At 39.4% G+C, this 17117-nt stretch overlaps 1 protein-coding gene across 4 annotated transcripts in view; it reads right to left on the bottom strand.

Moving 5' to 3' along the window:
- MET (MET proto-oncogene, receptor tyrosine kinase) overlaps nucleotides 1-17117 on the bottom strand; it is a 112633-nt gene that overhangs the window by 32424 nt on the left and 63092 nt on the right. For all 4 annotated transcript variants that reach the window (XM_041727697.1, XM_041727700.1, XM_041727699.1 and 1 more), the window contains exons 4-11: nucleotides 16422-16556; nucleotides 15489-15662; nucleotides 10184-10344; nucleotides 7977-8079; nucleotides 7727-7863; nucleotides 6895-7056; nucleotides 5848-5947; nucleotides 1446-1664 (exon numbers count right to left, since the gene is read on the bottom strand). In XM_041727697.1, coding sequence (XP_041583631.1) covers nucleotides 1446-1664; nucleotides 5848-5947; nucleotides 6895-7056; nucleotides 7727-7863; nucleotides 7977-8079; nucleotides 10184-10344; nucleotides 15489-15662; nucleotides 16422-16556 — 1191 coding nt within the window. The remainder of the gene's footprint in view (nucleotides 1-1445; nucleotides 1665-5847; nucleotides 5948-6894; nucleotides 7057-7726; nucleotides 7864-7976; nucleotides 8080-10183; nucleotides 10345-15488; nucleotides 15663-16421; nucleotides 16557-17117) is intronic.

The raw sequence follows: 17117 nt of genomic DNA, 5'->3' as shown, positions 1-17117 counted from the left end.
TTCTGTGTCTATTTCCAGAGACCCCTTGGACCAAGGTGGGAATAGCACTGAAAGACTGAGGATGATGTCAAATCGTGTTTTTCTAGGACACTGAATTTTGTAGGACATTGAATAATGGGTATTTAATTTAAAGAAAAATAAGTTTTCTCTTCCATATAAGACTGTGCTTGGAAGGCTAGATAAAGAACCACTTATTTCTAATCCTTCCATCAGAGATAGAGGAACAGAAAAGTAAGTTTATTTGGGCGTAAAAATATTTGCAAATAAACCTTTGTTTTCATCAAGAAAACCAAATGGAATCTTTCAAATGGCAAACACAGTAATTGTTGAAAGCAAAAGGTCACACTAGATTAGTTTTATTGAAAAAAAAAAAGAAGTGATAAAAGCTCTTTCTCCTTTTCTAAAACTAATTAAAGAAGCAGATGAAAGAACTTTGCTGTGGTAAACATGCTGTTCACTGAAGCAGGCTTCCATTTAATTTCATGCTGGGCTTGCTTAATTATTGTACAAAACACAATTCGAGGTTAGTAAACTTATATGAGTATGAGCGTGTGCATGAATTTGGCTGTAGATAAAATCTTGTTGAAAAAGCAGACAAATTTCAGTAGAAATGTATTATTACTTGGATGGAGACGATCTACAGAAACTTGTATCTACACAAGGACTATCCTATTACTTCGTGTCTGTTCCTATTTGCATTCAGGCTATCTTGCAGGAGAAAAATTCTGAATGTCTAAAACAACATGTCGAAAGATAAGCATTTTGCTGTTTCTAGTGACTGGGGCTATCAATAAAGTCTTGACCATTTTGCCGTTTTATTACTACTTGAAGTGAAAATGACTGAAGGGACATAAGAGAGCTGTACTCTAGTCTTTGTTTTGCCGCTTGTCAAACCACTTAGCCTCTCTGGGTTTTAGTGTTCTTTGTTTTCAACAGGCTGGGTTAGAAAAGATAATTTGTTATTCTCCAATTAAATTACATTTGGAGGCTAATATATTCCTACGGTAGAGGAAATCCAGCTCCATTTAGAAATCAGCTTGGAGATGACCTTACCCAGGTACAAAATTCCAAGTATTGCAAGGAAGTACACAACTACAGTTGATGCATTTACTTTCATGTTATAGTGAGCACATTTAAGGTGTCCAGAGAAATGTATAACATCAGCAGGATAATGCATTACAGGCAGCCTATTTAATAGATTGTGTCCCACATTTGCTACTTTTTAATACACACACAAGAAAGAATTTTTAAATGCTTCATTAAAAAGCAATCCATGATTATACTTAACTTTTAGTCTTCTGCCAAAAAGATTTGTTTTTCAGAGCTTAGATACTTGCTGATGTAGTATAAGATAATGACCCAGTACAACAATTCTATTCATACAGCTATGAAGTCAATTAAGTTCAAGTTGATGATTTAAGAGAGCATTTTTAAGCATTTCTTACCTTAATTTTCAGTACATTTTCATTGCCTATTGAGATCATCACTGGCTTTTCAAAAGGCTTAAACACAGGATTATGTACATAAATGAGATCAAAGTATTTGGAATGGATCCCATCTAACATGAAAAAGGCTTTGGTTTTCAGAGGGAGTTGCAGATTCAGCTGTTGCAGTGAAGGAGTCGTACAACAGATTATCTCTGAATTAGAGCGATGTTGACATGCCTATAGTAAGACACAATTATTCACTGTAGACAGAATATAGCTTGACAACATCCATAGCAGCTACTACGTTTCACTGTTTTAGACAATTAAAATATGTAACTTTTGAAAAAAATCCGCATTTAATTTCCTAATGTTGAAGGATACATTTCTGGAAATATGATAGATGTAAAATCCTCGAAACAACACAGTCTTTAAAGGAACACAGAGCTTCATTAGTCTGGGATAAACCATACTGATCTAGTTGAAGCTGGCTCTCTCTCGCTCTGTTACTTTTATTTTCCTTAAGATGACAGGACAGTCACCTGGAGGGACTGCCTCCTTGTTTATGAAACACCAATGTCAGAGTGAGAGCTGGACTTTGTGTGGTTACAAGTCCTTGATTCACATCTTACTTTTAAAATAAGTTGTGAGAATCAGGGCAAAGCCCTTAATAGGAGACTCAGTGCCCTCAAATAAGAATTAAGATTAAAATGTTATTCACAGTGTGTGATGCTACATGCTAATGCCAACAAGTGAGCACCATACTGATGACATTATAATTAGCTATGCACTCAGGTCATCTTATTAGTGTGTTTTAAACTATGAATTTCTGAGTGCCAGGTTCTGTGCAAAATACTTTATAGGCTGGTTTCATCTCATCCTCACAACAGTCCTAACAGATAGGTGCTATGATTACCCACATTTTATAGATGAAGAAACTCAGCTTTTTGAGCTAATGTCGTTAGTCCAGGTCACACAACTCTGAATGGCAGCGTAGGGAACATAAATCCTAGTCATTGGCTTAAGTTCACTGCCTGCACTTCCATGCTCTGTGGCTTCTTGCTCACTCTATATTCTCTATCGGTAGATCTTTTCCTAAGCTATTTTACAAAGGCTCTGCTATTATTATTTCATGCGCTTTCATCTCTCATTTCAAATCTTCCCCTTTGGAATTCTGATTTATGGAAGTTTGGAAAATGTGGTTTCCTCTTGATTGTGCTTAGACTAAACCAGCTACACAAAGTGGCACATTTGAGGTTAAATGGTTGCATTTTTTCCCCCAAGGAAAAGACAAACAAGCAACAACATCCTTAGATTTCCTTTTCTTTGACAAGTAGAGTTGGAGATAAAACAATTACTTATGCCCACAATAGAAAAAGGACTCAGGATATACATAAAAAGCACAAGCAAAATTGGGTATTTGATATTTTCTTCTAAAAATAATTTTAAAAAATTACCCTACATTTAAAAATGCATGCTATAAGCAGATAAAGAAAACAGATACATAGATATAATAGAAACAAAATATTAGTTTTATACCAAATTCATATTATAATGCCAAAAGCATCATCTTGAAAAATGGAAATGAACAGTTTTACTGCCAGTACAATAATTCTCTATTAACAATAAGGAATTTGAAAACTATACAATGAATTGCTGGCTTCTGGGGCATAATGTGTATTAATTAATATTAATTCTGTTAAGATGGTATATTTTAATTTTATTTTTAGTATTTTTATTTTAAAAGATTAGAGTTTGCTGGACATAAAATTTATTGTGGCTGGATCAGTGTATCGAAATCAGGCCTGGCCAAGAATTTTTATTTGTTAAATAATAAATGGGTTCAATTCATCATGGTCAGCTTCAAATTCTATAAGCACCAAGGAACGTAGAAGGAACACACATTTCTTCATGAGGTAGTTCTCACAAATAATAGTCAAATATAATTCTCCCTTCTTGTCCAATTCTAATGTATATTTCTATTGTGATAATCCGTTTCTGGCTAAAACAAGAGAAGTTTACATTTCCAGACATGTAGAGATAAGATTTTTATCTTCTATCATTGTTTGAACCTACCTTGGGTTATGGAACTCTTATGCCTCACATCTACGAGGTTTTTATTCGTAATGAATGAATAAAGCCAAAAGATGTTCTACATGTCATCAGAATGCTGGTGAGGGGGAAGGAAACTTAGCTATTTTTTTAATAACCCAGGCTCAGTGTGAATTAGATAAACTAATAATTTCTCAGATTTCTAAAGTGTCAAATGCCAACACCAGAAAGGGTATTCTTATTTGGTTAATGAAAAATTGTTCTGTTTGGCTGCAGAGAAGTGGTGTTCTTTAAATTAATAGCAGTGGTATTCTAACTTTATTTGTGGCCATGTGTGGGGATTGGTCTTAAAGCTCTCTACTTCATACGGTGACTCCCAGGAGTACAATCTCTCAGGAATATGATAAAAATCTAATAATACACTTTAGAGGTGATGCAATGTGGCTGATTGAGAAGGTCAAGAAAAATCTCATTGGAGATGACCTTATTGTTTGGTGATTTGGCTTGACATTTCTAGCCCCAAATTGGTTTTTGTAATTAAAGAACACTGTGGCTTTAGTCTTCAAGAAATATTGGATGGAGAATCTAAAAGAAAGTGCTGTAATTCAATCTATCACCTGTCCAATCAAGACCTTGCTTGAGAGGGGGCACTTACAACTTTCATTTTTAGTTGAGTGCACAAGTCCAACTAGATTATAGTATTTTATATTAGAGAAAAACATCAGCAAAAATGTGAATCCTTGTAAATAACGCCAACATTCCTAAGGCCTAATCTAAAACTATCATTTTAATGTGATCTATATAAATTGTTAGACCATAAAATAGGTCAATCACTTTTGAGGAGGTATTCAGTTAAATTTTGATTGACCTTGCAAATAAAAGAAGGGAAGATGGAGAAATACCAAGTAACATCCACTCTAGGACATCCGTCTTCTAATGCTCTTTCTCATTACTTGATAACATGCTAACAAAGGGAGAAGAACAGTAGCAACAGCGTTCTTACAGCGGGACGTAAGAACATACGTGTACATGCCACTTAGAAAGACAAGGATTCTGCTGGAGGATTAGAGTAAAAGGGTAATATTCCTTGGTGCATTAAAAAAGGGATTCTATGGACTGAATGTTTGTGCCCCTCCTCACATCACATGTTGTCATCCCAATCCTCAGCAGGATGGTATTTGGAGATGGGGCCTTGGGAAGGTAAGTAGGTCATGAGAGTGGAGTTCTTATGAAGGAGTTAGTGCCACTATAAAAAGAGAAATAAGGGGCGCCTGGGTGACCCAGTCGGTTAAGCATCTGACTTTGGCTCAGGTCATGATCTCAGGGTTCTGGGATCGAGCCCTGTGTTGGGCTCCCCACTCAGCAGGGATCCCCCTCTGCCCCCTCTCTCTCCTTCTCCACTCCCTTCTGTCTCTCCCTCTCTGTCCCTTCCCCTCCCCCTGCATGTGTGCACACACTCTCTCTCAAATAGATAAAGAAATCTCAAAAAAAAAAAAAGAGACACACACACACACACACACACACACACACACACACACAAGAGAGAGCTTGCTTCCTCTTTCTCTCTGTGCCACGCGAGGATAAAATGAGAAGGTGGTCTTCTGCAAATTAGAAACAGTGCCCTCACCAGATGCTTGGATTTGCTAGTGCCTTAATCTTAAATTTATCAGACTTTAGAAGTAGGAGAAATAAATGTTTGTTGTTTAAGCCACCCAGTCTATGGTATTTTGGTTATAACATCCTGAACTAAGAGAGGGAATGATGTAGTTTCTACCTGTGTTGACTATCTTTAAAAACACTGCCTCAAGTTGATAATCATCATCTGTGTCTAACATTTTGTGTGTGTGTGTGTGTGTGTGTGTGTGTGTGCATTTTATAATGTTATAAAGTTAGCCTGAGACAAGAGAATTTTAGTTGTTGTATAAAATAGACTATTTGACCTGTGCTGCAAGCAAGGTAACTAGCAAAATTAAAAGCAAAACCTAGAGACACCTGGGTGGCTCAGCGGTTAAGTGTCTGCTTTCAGCCCAGGGCGTGGTCCTGGAGTCCCGGGATCGAGTCCCACATCAGGCTCCCTGCATGGGGCCTGCTTCTCCCTCTGCCTGTGCCTCTGCCTGCCCCCCCCCCTCTCTCATGAATAAATAAATAAAATCTTAAAAAAAAAAGTCTCACATTAGGCTCCCGCATGGAGCCTCCCTCTGCCTGTGTGTCTGCCTTTCTCTCTTTTTCTCACTCTCTGTGTCTCATGAATAAATAAATAAAATATTTAAAATAAAAAAAAAGCAAAACCCAAATGTCCTATGTATCCTGAAAGCCAGGGGTAAAGGCAGAGATGAAGTGTTTTAAGTACAACCATCTCTCAAAGACTTACCACTGTAAAGTTCCTTCTTGTTTCATGGACATCTATTACCATCCTCAGGACACTTACTGAATTCAGGTTTTTTCCAACAGCTGTTATTGTGCTCCCACCACTGGCAAAATAAAACAGAAAAATAGCAATATTGAGAGGTCCTTTCTCTACCATGTATTTTAAGAAAGAAGTTAAATTACATCACATGTCATGACTACAGTTTATAGTCACAGCCAAAGTCAAATGGAAGTTCAATGGTCACTCTTCTTTGGAAACAACTTATTGAAACTGAAAATATCTTTAAAAATTCCTATTTCATAAGTTGAAGAAATGTATTTTTCTTTTTATTCACAAAGTATGCAAAAGAATTTTTTTTTTTTACTTTTAAAAATAAATCCAAGAAAAATAAACTTAGGATTAATGGAAACAGGCAGACTGAACTGGGCCCAATGAGATACTGACTCAAAAGGAGTCTCGTATAAGGAAAAGCTGTGTCTAAGGCAGGCAGAGCAAAAAATACACTGAAGAATAGAGGGAGAAAGGTAATTTCACTTTTGGGCACTCAAGTTAGTACAGAATTGACGTTTACACAATGTACGTGCATAAATACTATGGTGCCACATTTAACTGTTGCACTGAAATCCATTTAAACTGTAATAGAGTAGGATAAAATGTTTCTTGGCATGAACCTAGCAATGATAAAGTCAAATCGTACTCAGAACCTGAATGTAGTTTTCACTCCTGAATTAGAAAGGCAGCCTTTAAAAGAAATGGAACAGCATCAAAGCTAGGGATAAAACTGCAATTCCTCTTGACTATTTGACAGACAAATCATTCTTATGTTATTTTTTTTTTTTTTAGATTTTATTTATTTATTCATGAGAGACACACACAGAGAGAGAGAGAGACAGAGGCAGAGGGAGAAGCAGGCTCCATGCAGGAAGCCTGATGTGGGACTCGATCCGGGGACCCCAGGATCAGGCCCTGGTGAAGGCTATGCTAAACCGCTGAGCCACCCAGGGTGCCCTGTTCATTATGTTTTTATACCCATCAGAAGATTATACTTACCTAATAAAAGATTTCGTTGGATGAATTGCATAGACAATGGGGTCTTCCTGGTAACTGAAGCTGTTCATCTCTCGGTTGGCTAGGTCAATTTTCAATTTAATAGGAAACTCAGTTGCAGTGGCTTGAGCTGGGGTATAACATTCGAGAATACTATCTGACACACTGAAAAAAAAATTAAGAAAACTGACCTTAGCTATTAGATACATATTTTAGAATTACATGCATAAATCAAAAGTATATCACTCATTGGCTCCTAAATGAGAATTTCCAGATGTGTCTAGAAAAAAGCTTTCTAATGTGGCCTATTTACATTTGACTGGATCCCAAACCTAGCCTTGTTGTAGAGAAGCCATCAAAGACCTCAAAACATTTGGGATTTTAAGTAATTTTTAAAGTACCTTTTTGGTACTTGATTAAACTGAGCTCTTTCACCTCTAAGGATCAAACATAACTTCCCTCTAAACCCCATCTCCCCCATCTTTCTCACCTCCCCAAAGTGTTTTAGGGAATTGCAAATCTTGATGGGAATGTTTAATTTATTGTCAATCACCAGAATCTCACGGCTCACAGCATAGCCGGGATCCTAACATGTAACACTAGAGAAGGTAGAGGGAAAGATGAAACTTAAAAAGTGGAATTAATAAGCATAAGGGAAGGGTAGAAAAATCAGCAAAATGGTAGATGGATATGGGAAGAAGGAAGTTTTGTCAATGGAGGAGTAAATACTATACAACTTGATTTTCCTCCACAAAAAGAACAATCTTTTCTTGATTTGTTACGTATAGAAACTAATTCTACTTGACTGATGCAACAAAAAATAAATATACAACACCTTTTTAAAGTACATGTTTTTCCACCAATTGAAATGTGTCTAGAATTCCCACTGTTGAGGTATTTTCCAGTTAAAGTGAGCAAGGTGCCACCATTCTTGGGACCATAACTTGGAGAAATACTTGTTATAATAGGATCCTGAATAGGAAATAAGCACAAAACAAAACAAAGTAACTTGTTAATTTTATGACTCTAAATAGATTAAGTACCAAATATCCTAGTTCTTGAGAACATAGTGCTTTTAGACTTACCACATACGAAAATGTACTATATTGTGCTGTCCCTCGACCATTTGAAATAATTATGGATATATTGAAATGCTCGTTCACTGCAGGGCCAACTGTGCATTTCAGCCTGAAAAAAACCCCAAAGTTTAATATATTGCAAATCCAAAGGAATTTTCTGGTTTGGCTGTTTCACGTGAAGGAACATTAACTGTAAATTGTGAGCTGGCTACTCTGAATAGCAAACAGGGTTTTGTGGTATTAGGGCTAAAAATCGTATATTTCCACTTCTGTACTATTACACTTCACACAGACAACATGGAACTGTTAAACTTCATCAGTGTGGACCTCACCAATTGAAAAATTTATAATAATCTAGGGCTAAGCCTCTAAAACTGTAGGCATAATGCTTGGTGTACTTAAGATAAAGAAATAATTCAGCACCATGTGAAATACTGGGCTAATTATAAATAAACCAAATCTCTTCATTAAAATATGTCAACAGGTACATTTCTGTGGTTACACATGTCACATGTTTATTTACATTACTTTAAAAATCATGAAATTGTGACAGACTTTCCATAGAATTATTTTTGAATATTAATTCAAAATCTTACAGTCCTGAAAAAGTATAAATATGATTTGTTTTTTATATTTATTTATTTATTATTTATTTATTTATTTATTTATTTATTTATTTATTTATTTTTAAAGATTTTATTTATTTATTCATGAGAGACAGAGAGAGAGAGAGAGAGAGAGAGAGAGAGGTAGAGACAGAAGCAGGCTTCATGCAGGGAGCCCGACGTGGGATTTGATCCTGGGCCTCCAGGGTCACACCCTGGGCTGAAGGCAGATGCTCAACCACTGAGCCACCCAGGCATCCCTGATTTGTTTTTTATTAAGCAACTTTTTAAAGGAGAGAATGAATAGAGAATGAATTATGTTTTACTTTTACAGGCTCTAACACATAAAGCAGGGAGTAAGAACTAACAAGGGAGATTTCTAGAAAGAACTTGTTTTTCCATTAGCCAAACAAGTACGACATTAATAGACGTTACGGTCTCTAGACCTCTGCGTGATCCCGGAAAGAATTCTACAAGGTATAAAATAACCACATGATAGGAATAGGTTCAGCCATAAAACTTGAAATGTGTGGTTGTTATTACTACACAATAACTAAAAGTTTCTGGATTCTTCGTTCATTATGGGATTTACATTGATAGAAGGTGAACGTAGAAAATGGCAGAACAAGCATGTGTCTTGGATCAGGAGAGTTGAGTCTGCAGGCCTCTCGAGCTCTCACCCTCTGGATTGCCTCTGCTAAACCAGGCTCCACTTCTCTGAACTTCAGACACGACCTCTGTAAAATCAGTATGGTGTTGCTATCTCCTGGGATGAGTGGCTATATGAGATAAACCGCTGAGCCACCAGGGCTGCCCTGTTCACTGATTTTTATAGAAAAAACCATTGGAGACTATATTTGAAGATTTTGAAGTTGGAGCAACTCTAACAAATCCTGTTCTTTCAAACCTACCCAAACAATTTCTGAAGAAATGTTACAAAAATGGTTGAAAAACTCCCAGATGCTGGATTCTTCTTTTCTTTACCTCGGCAATGTTATCTTTCTTCTTTTTAAATCCCGGTGCGTAAGTAAGTAGGTTTAAAAACAAAACAGTTGGGCCACCTGAGTGGCTCAGCAGTTTAGCGCCTGCCTTTGGCCCAGGGCATGATCCTGGGGTCCCAGGATCGAGTCCCGCATCGGGCTCCCTGCATGGGGCCTGCTTCTCCCTCTGCCTGTGTCTCTGCCTCTCTCTCTGTGTGTCTCTCATGAATAAATGAATAAAATCTTTAAAAAATAAAATAAAAAAATAAAAACAAAACAGTTTCTGGGCGCTTGGGTGGCTCAGTCAGTTAAGTGTCTGCCTTTGGCTCAGGGTTCTGGGATCGAGTCCTGCAAAAGGCTCCCCACTCAGCAGGGAGCCTGCTTCTCCCTCTCCCAATCCTACTCCTCCTGCTTGTGCTCTTTCTCTCCCTGTCAAATAAATAAATAAGACCTGAAAAAAAAAAAAACCCACACAAACAAAATGCAAAACAGTTCCACAAAGGATGTTTAGAGGACCAAGACTTACTAATTCAAGACATGGAGTTTTGGGACAGTCTTTACAAGCATTCATTCTAAAACAGAACCTGTTTTCCAACCACATCCCAGCAAAACATTTTAAGATCCTTACATATTTGTTGTGCTCTCACTTAAGGTCAAGGTGCAGCTCTCATTTCCAAGGAAAACTTTGGTTTTCTTTAGATCAAATTTATTATTCCTCCTGAATCCGAAGTCCCAGCCACATACAGTCAGCACTGTCCCTCCTTCCAGGGGTGCACTAGTTGGGAAAACCTACAAGGACAATCAAAAAGTTTAAAAAGAAGTCAAGACATTATCTTTCGCTTATGTGCGAAACAAACAAAACATGCATCCACAGTCTGACATTTCTCTTTCACTGTCTTAAAAATGGAATTTTCACTGCAGGAAAAAAAAAGGTCACAAATTTCACAGAATCTGTAACAAATATTAAAACTAAGATGCTAGGGACACCTGGGTAGCTCAGCGGTTGAGTGTCTGCCTTCGGCTCAGGGCGTGATCCCGGGATCTGAGATCGAGTCCCACGTCGGGCTCCTTGCATGGAGCTTGCTTCTCCCTCTGCCTGTGTCTCTGTCTCTCTCTCATTGTCTCTCATGAATAAATAAATAAAATCTTAAAAAAAAAAAAACTAAGATGCTAAAAAAAAAATTTGAAATCTCGGGGCGCCTGGAGGCTCAGTCGGTTAAGTGTCTGCCTTTGGCTCAAGTCATGATCTCAGGGTCCTGGAATCGAGCCCCACATGGGGCTCCTTGCTCAGCGGGAAGCCTGCTTCTCCCTCTCCCTCTGCCCCTCCTTCCACTCGTGCTGTCCCTTTCTCTCTCTGTGTGTCAAATAAATAAATAAAATCTTAAAAAAAAAAAAAGAAAAGAAAAAAGACTAAATGCTGCTGAAATAAGTTGTTTTTAGGAGATCCAGAGATGGAACAGAGAGCAGATTCAGCCCGGGTGGAAATGGAGGGCCTTCTTGGGCCAGTCTGAAGTGAATTCATCTGGTAATCTTCTAGGGTGGAGCAGACACAGTTTGGGCCCAGACTTTTACATTCTTGTAACTTTCATTATAACTCTTCCATGGGCCTCCAGATCAAACTCTGACCAAAACCTTTCCTGGGCCCTAGTTGTCAAGCACCCATATGTGTCTCGCTTTGTGCACCAGCTGGGTGCTTGCTACTGCCTTGTGCTGAGGTATTGCCCGCCTGGAGAAAAACAAAGTCACACAGTAAAAATACCTCTTGGTGCCCAGCGTCTTCACAGCTGCATTCAGCAGCCATCATGATGCTCAACACAGAGACGTATTCAATATGTATCTACCATTCATTCATTCATTATTCATTATAAATCATCTTCCATGTGCTAAGCATTAACAAATGAATGAATGAATCTATTTTTTATACTTGTTAATTCATATTTATTACTGATTTGGTATTTTCCTTTTTTTCTTTAAATCTGCTCACCATTTGATATATATCAGCTGGCTGGCTGACACACTCAGCTTTTAAAAAATGATGTAATTTTAAATAAGTACATGCAGTGTATTATTTCTATTAGAAGTAGATATTTAAAAAAATACAGAGAGCCCCCAATGTAGCAATGTTTCTAATTATGTCTCTTGGCATTATTTTACATCTCATTGCTAGGACTGATTTTTTTCTTTTTCTCCCCCATGTTCAATGTTAAATAAATAGGTTCATTTTCCTATTGCAGGTTTACTTTGGGTGTGTTGAAAGTAAGATCTGAGCTCATTAATAAAATTTTGGCCAGTGTGACACAAGATAGCAAAAGGTGTTTATGAAAGTCTGTAAGACGACTGTTCTTAGGCTAAACCTATTAAAACAAAACAAATTTCCAAGTTAAAAATAAGCTTCTCCTCAGCAGCTTTGTCACAATTGAGAAAGGAAATGCTCTTTTTTTTTTGGGGGGGGGGGGACATATTGTAAATTGTGCTGTAAAGTACAATGGTGGGAAAACAGCAGCACCATAGAGGCAACTCGAAAATCAGTAAAGGTGTTTGCTAAAGGCCAATTAGCAAAAGCCTAAAAGTGATTCCTTCACAGTTTAGAAGGGCTTTTAGCAAAATTCAAATTTGGAAACATTCCCATCCATCCCAAGTAAAGAATTCCAAACCAAAGTCCTGGTAGCCCTTGCTACCAGATTTCCTTAAAGTCTTGGGTTTACCCATAAAATCCATCACACACCTGCGCCCTTCACAAACATCTACTTGTCCAAGTCTAGGCAAATGAGAAATGTCAGAAATCCAGTAGGAGAGGGCGAGGCATCTAAGCCTCCTGGACTGTCTTCAGCCTGAGGCGGCCACATAGCTGCCTTTCCCTTGCTTAAGGAGGAGGTTCCCCCATAGAAAACAGCTGCCTAAGGCTGATGTTGGCCTGACCCTGCCGCTTAGATCCCCCCCTCCTTTCTATGTAAAAATTGAAGTGTGTCACTCTACATACATCATTACTTCCTATATACTATATATATTCCTATGTACTATATATATTCCTATATACTATATATATTCCTATATAATATAATATCCCTATATAATGGATTGGGTGATGATTTGAGAAAAGATGTTGAGAGTTGTTCAGCTGCTATGCTGGCGACAGAAATGGAGGTTCTAAAACCTTTGCTGGTCAGTTGGTCAGGATTCCAAAGGCCAGCTGAGCTTAGCTATCCTCCCTGGGCTGCGATAGTAGAGCAGGGCATCGGGAACGTTTCCCTCTTAGCTTATGGGGTAATGTTCACTCTTCCAGGGGAAAAGGAAGGAAGCGGTCTTGGACAACACACCCTGGGATAGAACCAACAATGAGCTGGCACTCTGAGCTATCCTGAAGGGCAGGGAAACTCTGTGGGAAGGAAATGAGCGTCCAGCATAAAGCCACAGATGCTAGGTCTCCCACCTGTCTGGACAGGGGAGTAACAGCCACAAAAGCAGCTCTCACCCTTTCAGAGGGGAGAATGGTATAAACGATCACACTTTCAAAATCCACCAAGACAATACATGAGAATGCTAAAACAACAATACCCCCCCCCCCCAATGGAAAATTAGAATTCGCCTCTTCAGTAGTTAAAAAATCACAAATATATTGGTGGTTGTGTTATTGGTGGTAGCCTGAATGACCCCGCCCCCACTCCCGCTGCCCCATGAGATATCATTGTTGCTTCTTATCTGCGTCTTCCAATCAATTAATAAGCCATTTTATTGTCTCACTGGGCCTGAATTCAATCCGACAAGATATGACAATTTTATCTTAATAAATTCAGAACTCATTGGAAAGTGCTCTTCCTTTTCTGAAGCATTTCTCATTGCTCTTTAAGTATGAGATCAGATAAAATGTTTGAAACAAAATAATGGGCTTGCAATCCTGAAATCTCTCTCATGTGGAATTGCAAAGAATTTCAGCCACTGAACATCATGTACCTTGAAAAGCAGGTTAACTCACATTTACTGGAAAGTAAAACTATACACTAGTTGGGTTTTGTGCCTACAGTGTTTAAGACAGATAAGAAATAGATGAATAATCTGTCTTATTTTTTGCAGTAAGAATGCTAAATGTCACGGTCTAGTGCAGCATGAAATCGTCCTAACAACTATGAACCGAAAGGGATTTATGGACTCAGCTGCACTACTTTCCTCCAAACCGTACAGCCCAAGCCTCACTGACTTGTGCACGATGCGACGCAACCTTTTAAAATCACCAACTACACAAAGTTGGGAGTTAGGAAAGGTGTTGGCAGAGGGAGATTTAAAGACTGTGAGAGTGTGTCTGGTTCCAGAAAATCCTAAAATATTTAATTGTCTTAAAAAAAACCATTTTAGTATGGTTTGCATGACTAATAGAAGGAAGTACATCGGTCAAATTAAACGTTCCTTTCGTACAGGCTCTCAACTGCTCTGTATTTAAAACACCAGTTTGGCTATTCTTGAAACTGTTGTGACTCAGTTGCATGTACACACACGCACACAACCCCCCTCCCCCATATACTCTCTCCATATCTCTTTCACGGAATTGCTGAGTTCAGATTTCTCGTGTCTCAAATTGCCAAGGCTGTATGTTTAAACAAGTATAAAATTGCACGTGGTTTAAAAATATGCTAAATGGAAAAAAAAAGGTGCATAATATACCACAGTATAGATGTGAATCTGTTTTCTTACTATCTTCTAGTTTATTCCCCGGCCCATCAAGCTAAGTCTTTATAACTGTGTTTCACCTAACAGAAAATGATTTGGTTTAAAACCCAGTCACCCTGCACAAATCTTGCCCCAAACCGTAACTAAACGAAAACAGCCATGCGCTTGGGGGAGGCGGGGTGGTGATTCTTGCTCTGACTTGCACGCTTTGTTTACTTGGGCTTGAACCAGGCGACCGAGACCTTTAACTTGAGTCTTTCACAAGAATCATTTACTAAAGTCCAACTGTTCTATATGTGGGCAGGGAAAATACATACTGGGTCCTCATGAGGGAATTATTTTCAAGAACAAATGTATTTGGATCGAGACATTAAAAAAAAAAACTGCCATGGAGATTTTCATAGCACCAAATATCTGCTTCAACAAATAAGGAAGCAGAGGGTTGAGGAGCGTGGCCACAATGTTATGACTGAGCTCTCTGCTGGAAGCTAAATTCTCTAACAGGAGGAGGCACTTCTGTCTTGTTTGGTACACATGTCCTTAGCGTCTAGAAGAGGGCGGCTATATAGCATGCACTCAGTAAATAGTTTGGGAACGAACTAAAAAATGAAATGGCTCACAGAGTATAGATGCTAGTATAGTCACCGGTTACATCTGTACTTACTCGTCCAGGAACTTTGAGGGAAGCCACACAGCCACCAACAGGTGTTCACTGTCCACCCGCCTCCCACAGTGGCCTGGGAAGGAGCCTCTATCTAGTCTTACGTGTGATGAGACAAGGCCACCATCTATCCATCACACAGGAAGAAACTTTCTGTCCTGTCTACCCCAGTGCGGCTGGCATCCCTAGCTTGCAAGGGTCAGCTGAAGATTCTGGATCATGCCACGAGCAGATCTCTCTGTGTGTGGTGGAGGCTCATGTCTGGGCACGGTAGATTATGTAGGTGGTGAGTCAGATAAGTCAGAAGGGAAGGGTCCCAGGATGAGGAAATGGGGAGCAATATTGCTCACTGGCCCCCACTCTTTTATTCGCAAAGCACAAGGGAGAGCTACTTGCTCCAGGAAAGAACTACTTAGTGAATGTAAAGCAAGTAACTTCAGGTACAAGACGCAGGGTGATGTGTCCAAAGGCCACCGTGAAGGAAAACCCTGAAGATCGATGGGGCTTTGGCTGGTGTCTCGCAGCTAAATGAATAAACTGAATGTGAATTTTTTCATTAATGGGATTTATGTTTACCAAAAGCCATACACGACAGCTGACGGATTCCTACCTCATAGATTGCAGGCAGACAGACCTCCTGAGTCCACGCTCCAGTGGGACATTCCTCCAGGTGCACACATCTATCGTGGCACCAGCCACACTGCACAAAGGGAGGGGCGGAGAGACACTGACTGCAGGACTGAAAATGCTCACAGCCTAAGCCATTCAGTGGGATCCTGGTGATCTGTGAAGGAAAGTGATGCAGAGAGCTTCCAGAGGGGTTGTTTGCTTGCTCAATGAAAACTAAATACACCAAAGATAAATGTAAATATAATTGTATAGAGTCTACCAGAGATGGCACCTATGGGTGAAAGTCATGCAACAGTAATTAAGTGATTTAAACAAAACCCCCAAATTCCTTCCTTTCCTCTACGGTTGGCGCACATGTGATAAACATGACCACTGCTGTCCAGGGAACACGAGGACAGTCATGCAATGTGAGAGGTTTTATTTAGGAGGGACATTCTGCTCTGTCTGAGACGCTTTTAAAATAACAAGAGAATATAATTTAAGCTGCTGGAAAGCACACTGAACCCCTGGGAAATTCTAAGTAAGTTTACATATCATTCGGCATCAGGATGCACCTCCTTCTCGAAGAGAAGAGGGATTATGGGCTGGTGTCAGATTCCGATTACATTTCAGGACTTAGCTGCCTGCGCTAGAGCTCTGCCCTTGGGACCATAATTCTCATTCCGCGTGCTTGTTTTTCTCACTGAGAAATACAGGACAAAAAAGGACGCATTATGGAGAGGACCTCCCTTTGGTCCAAGCTTCCTGAATAAAAATTTATCTTGGGTTCAGAAGATCTCTGGAATATCCCAGAAACAACCTGAGAGGGGAGAGGTGATTCCAAGACCAAGACAGAAAGCAGTTAGACAGAACTGCAAATACCCACTCAGGAAAACCTGCAGCCCTGGAACCTCCGTGTGGGGACAGGGCTTACCTTCTTCCCAGTGACAACCAGTGTGTAGCCGTTTTGGTTTAGTGGGTGCTCCACAATCGCTGCTGGAGACACGGGGTGGGAGTCCAGGCGGAAGTTCACGTGAGGGGTCGACAATCCCGATCGAGAAACCACGACCTGAGAAACGAGACACGAAAGACCTTGGTCCAAAAAGCTCAGTTTAGATACAAGTGGAAAACGGGGACGATAATGCTAATAACAGATTAGGGGAGCTCGGGGGTATCTGAACCAAAGGCCCAATGGTTTATCTCATTGTAAATCAATACGACATCTCCTAATCTCCTGCCTTGAAGACAGCTCATCTGAACCCCCACGGCGGACTTTTGCATAAGATTTTTTTTTAATGGTTTTTAGGGAAAGAGATCTTTTGGTCATCAACCAGCCGACGCAGACGGATCTTCACGATTGTATTGGGAACTGGAGGAGCCAAAACTCTCCCCAGAATAGAAGACCTCACTTACGCACAAGGATTTCAGATTATTTTTTAAATTTATTCTCCCTCCCTGCCCCAACTGGGCAGCTTTCCTTGACGTAGTGGAATGGATAGTGGATGGGGAGTCTGCAGGACCCGGACCTAGTTCCAGCTTTGCTACTCTTAAGCCATATTTATAGATCTTCTGAGGTCAAAATAGGCCTTCAGGTATTATAAAATAACGTGCTGTGGTTTTTATAGACCAT

The sequence above is a fragment of the Vulpes lagopus genome, chromosome 13 (assembly GCF_018345385.1).
Source record: "Vulpes lagopus strain Blue_001 chromosome 13, ASM1834538v1, whole genome shotgun sequence".
Classification (NCBI taxonomy): domain Eukaryota; kingdom Metazoa; phylum Chordata; class Mammalia; order Carnivora; family Canidae; genus Vulpes; species Vulpes lagopus.
This window is presented reverse-complemented; position numbering and strand designations above follow the sequence as displayed.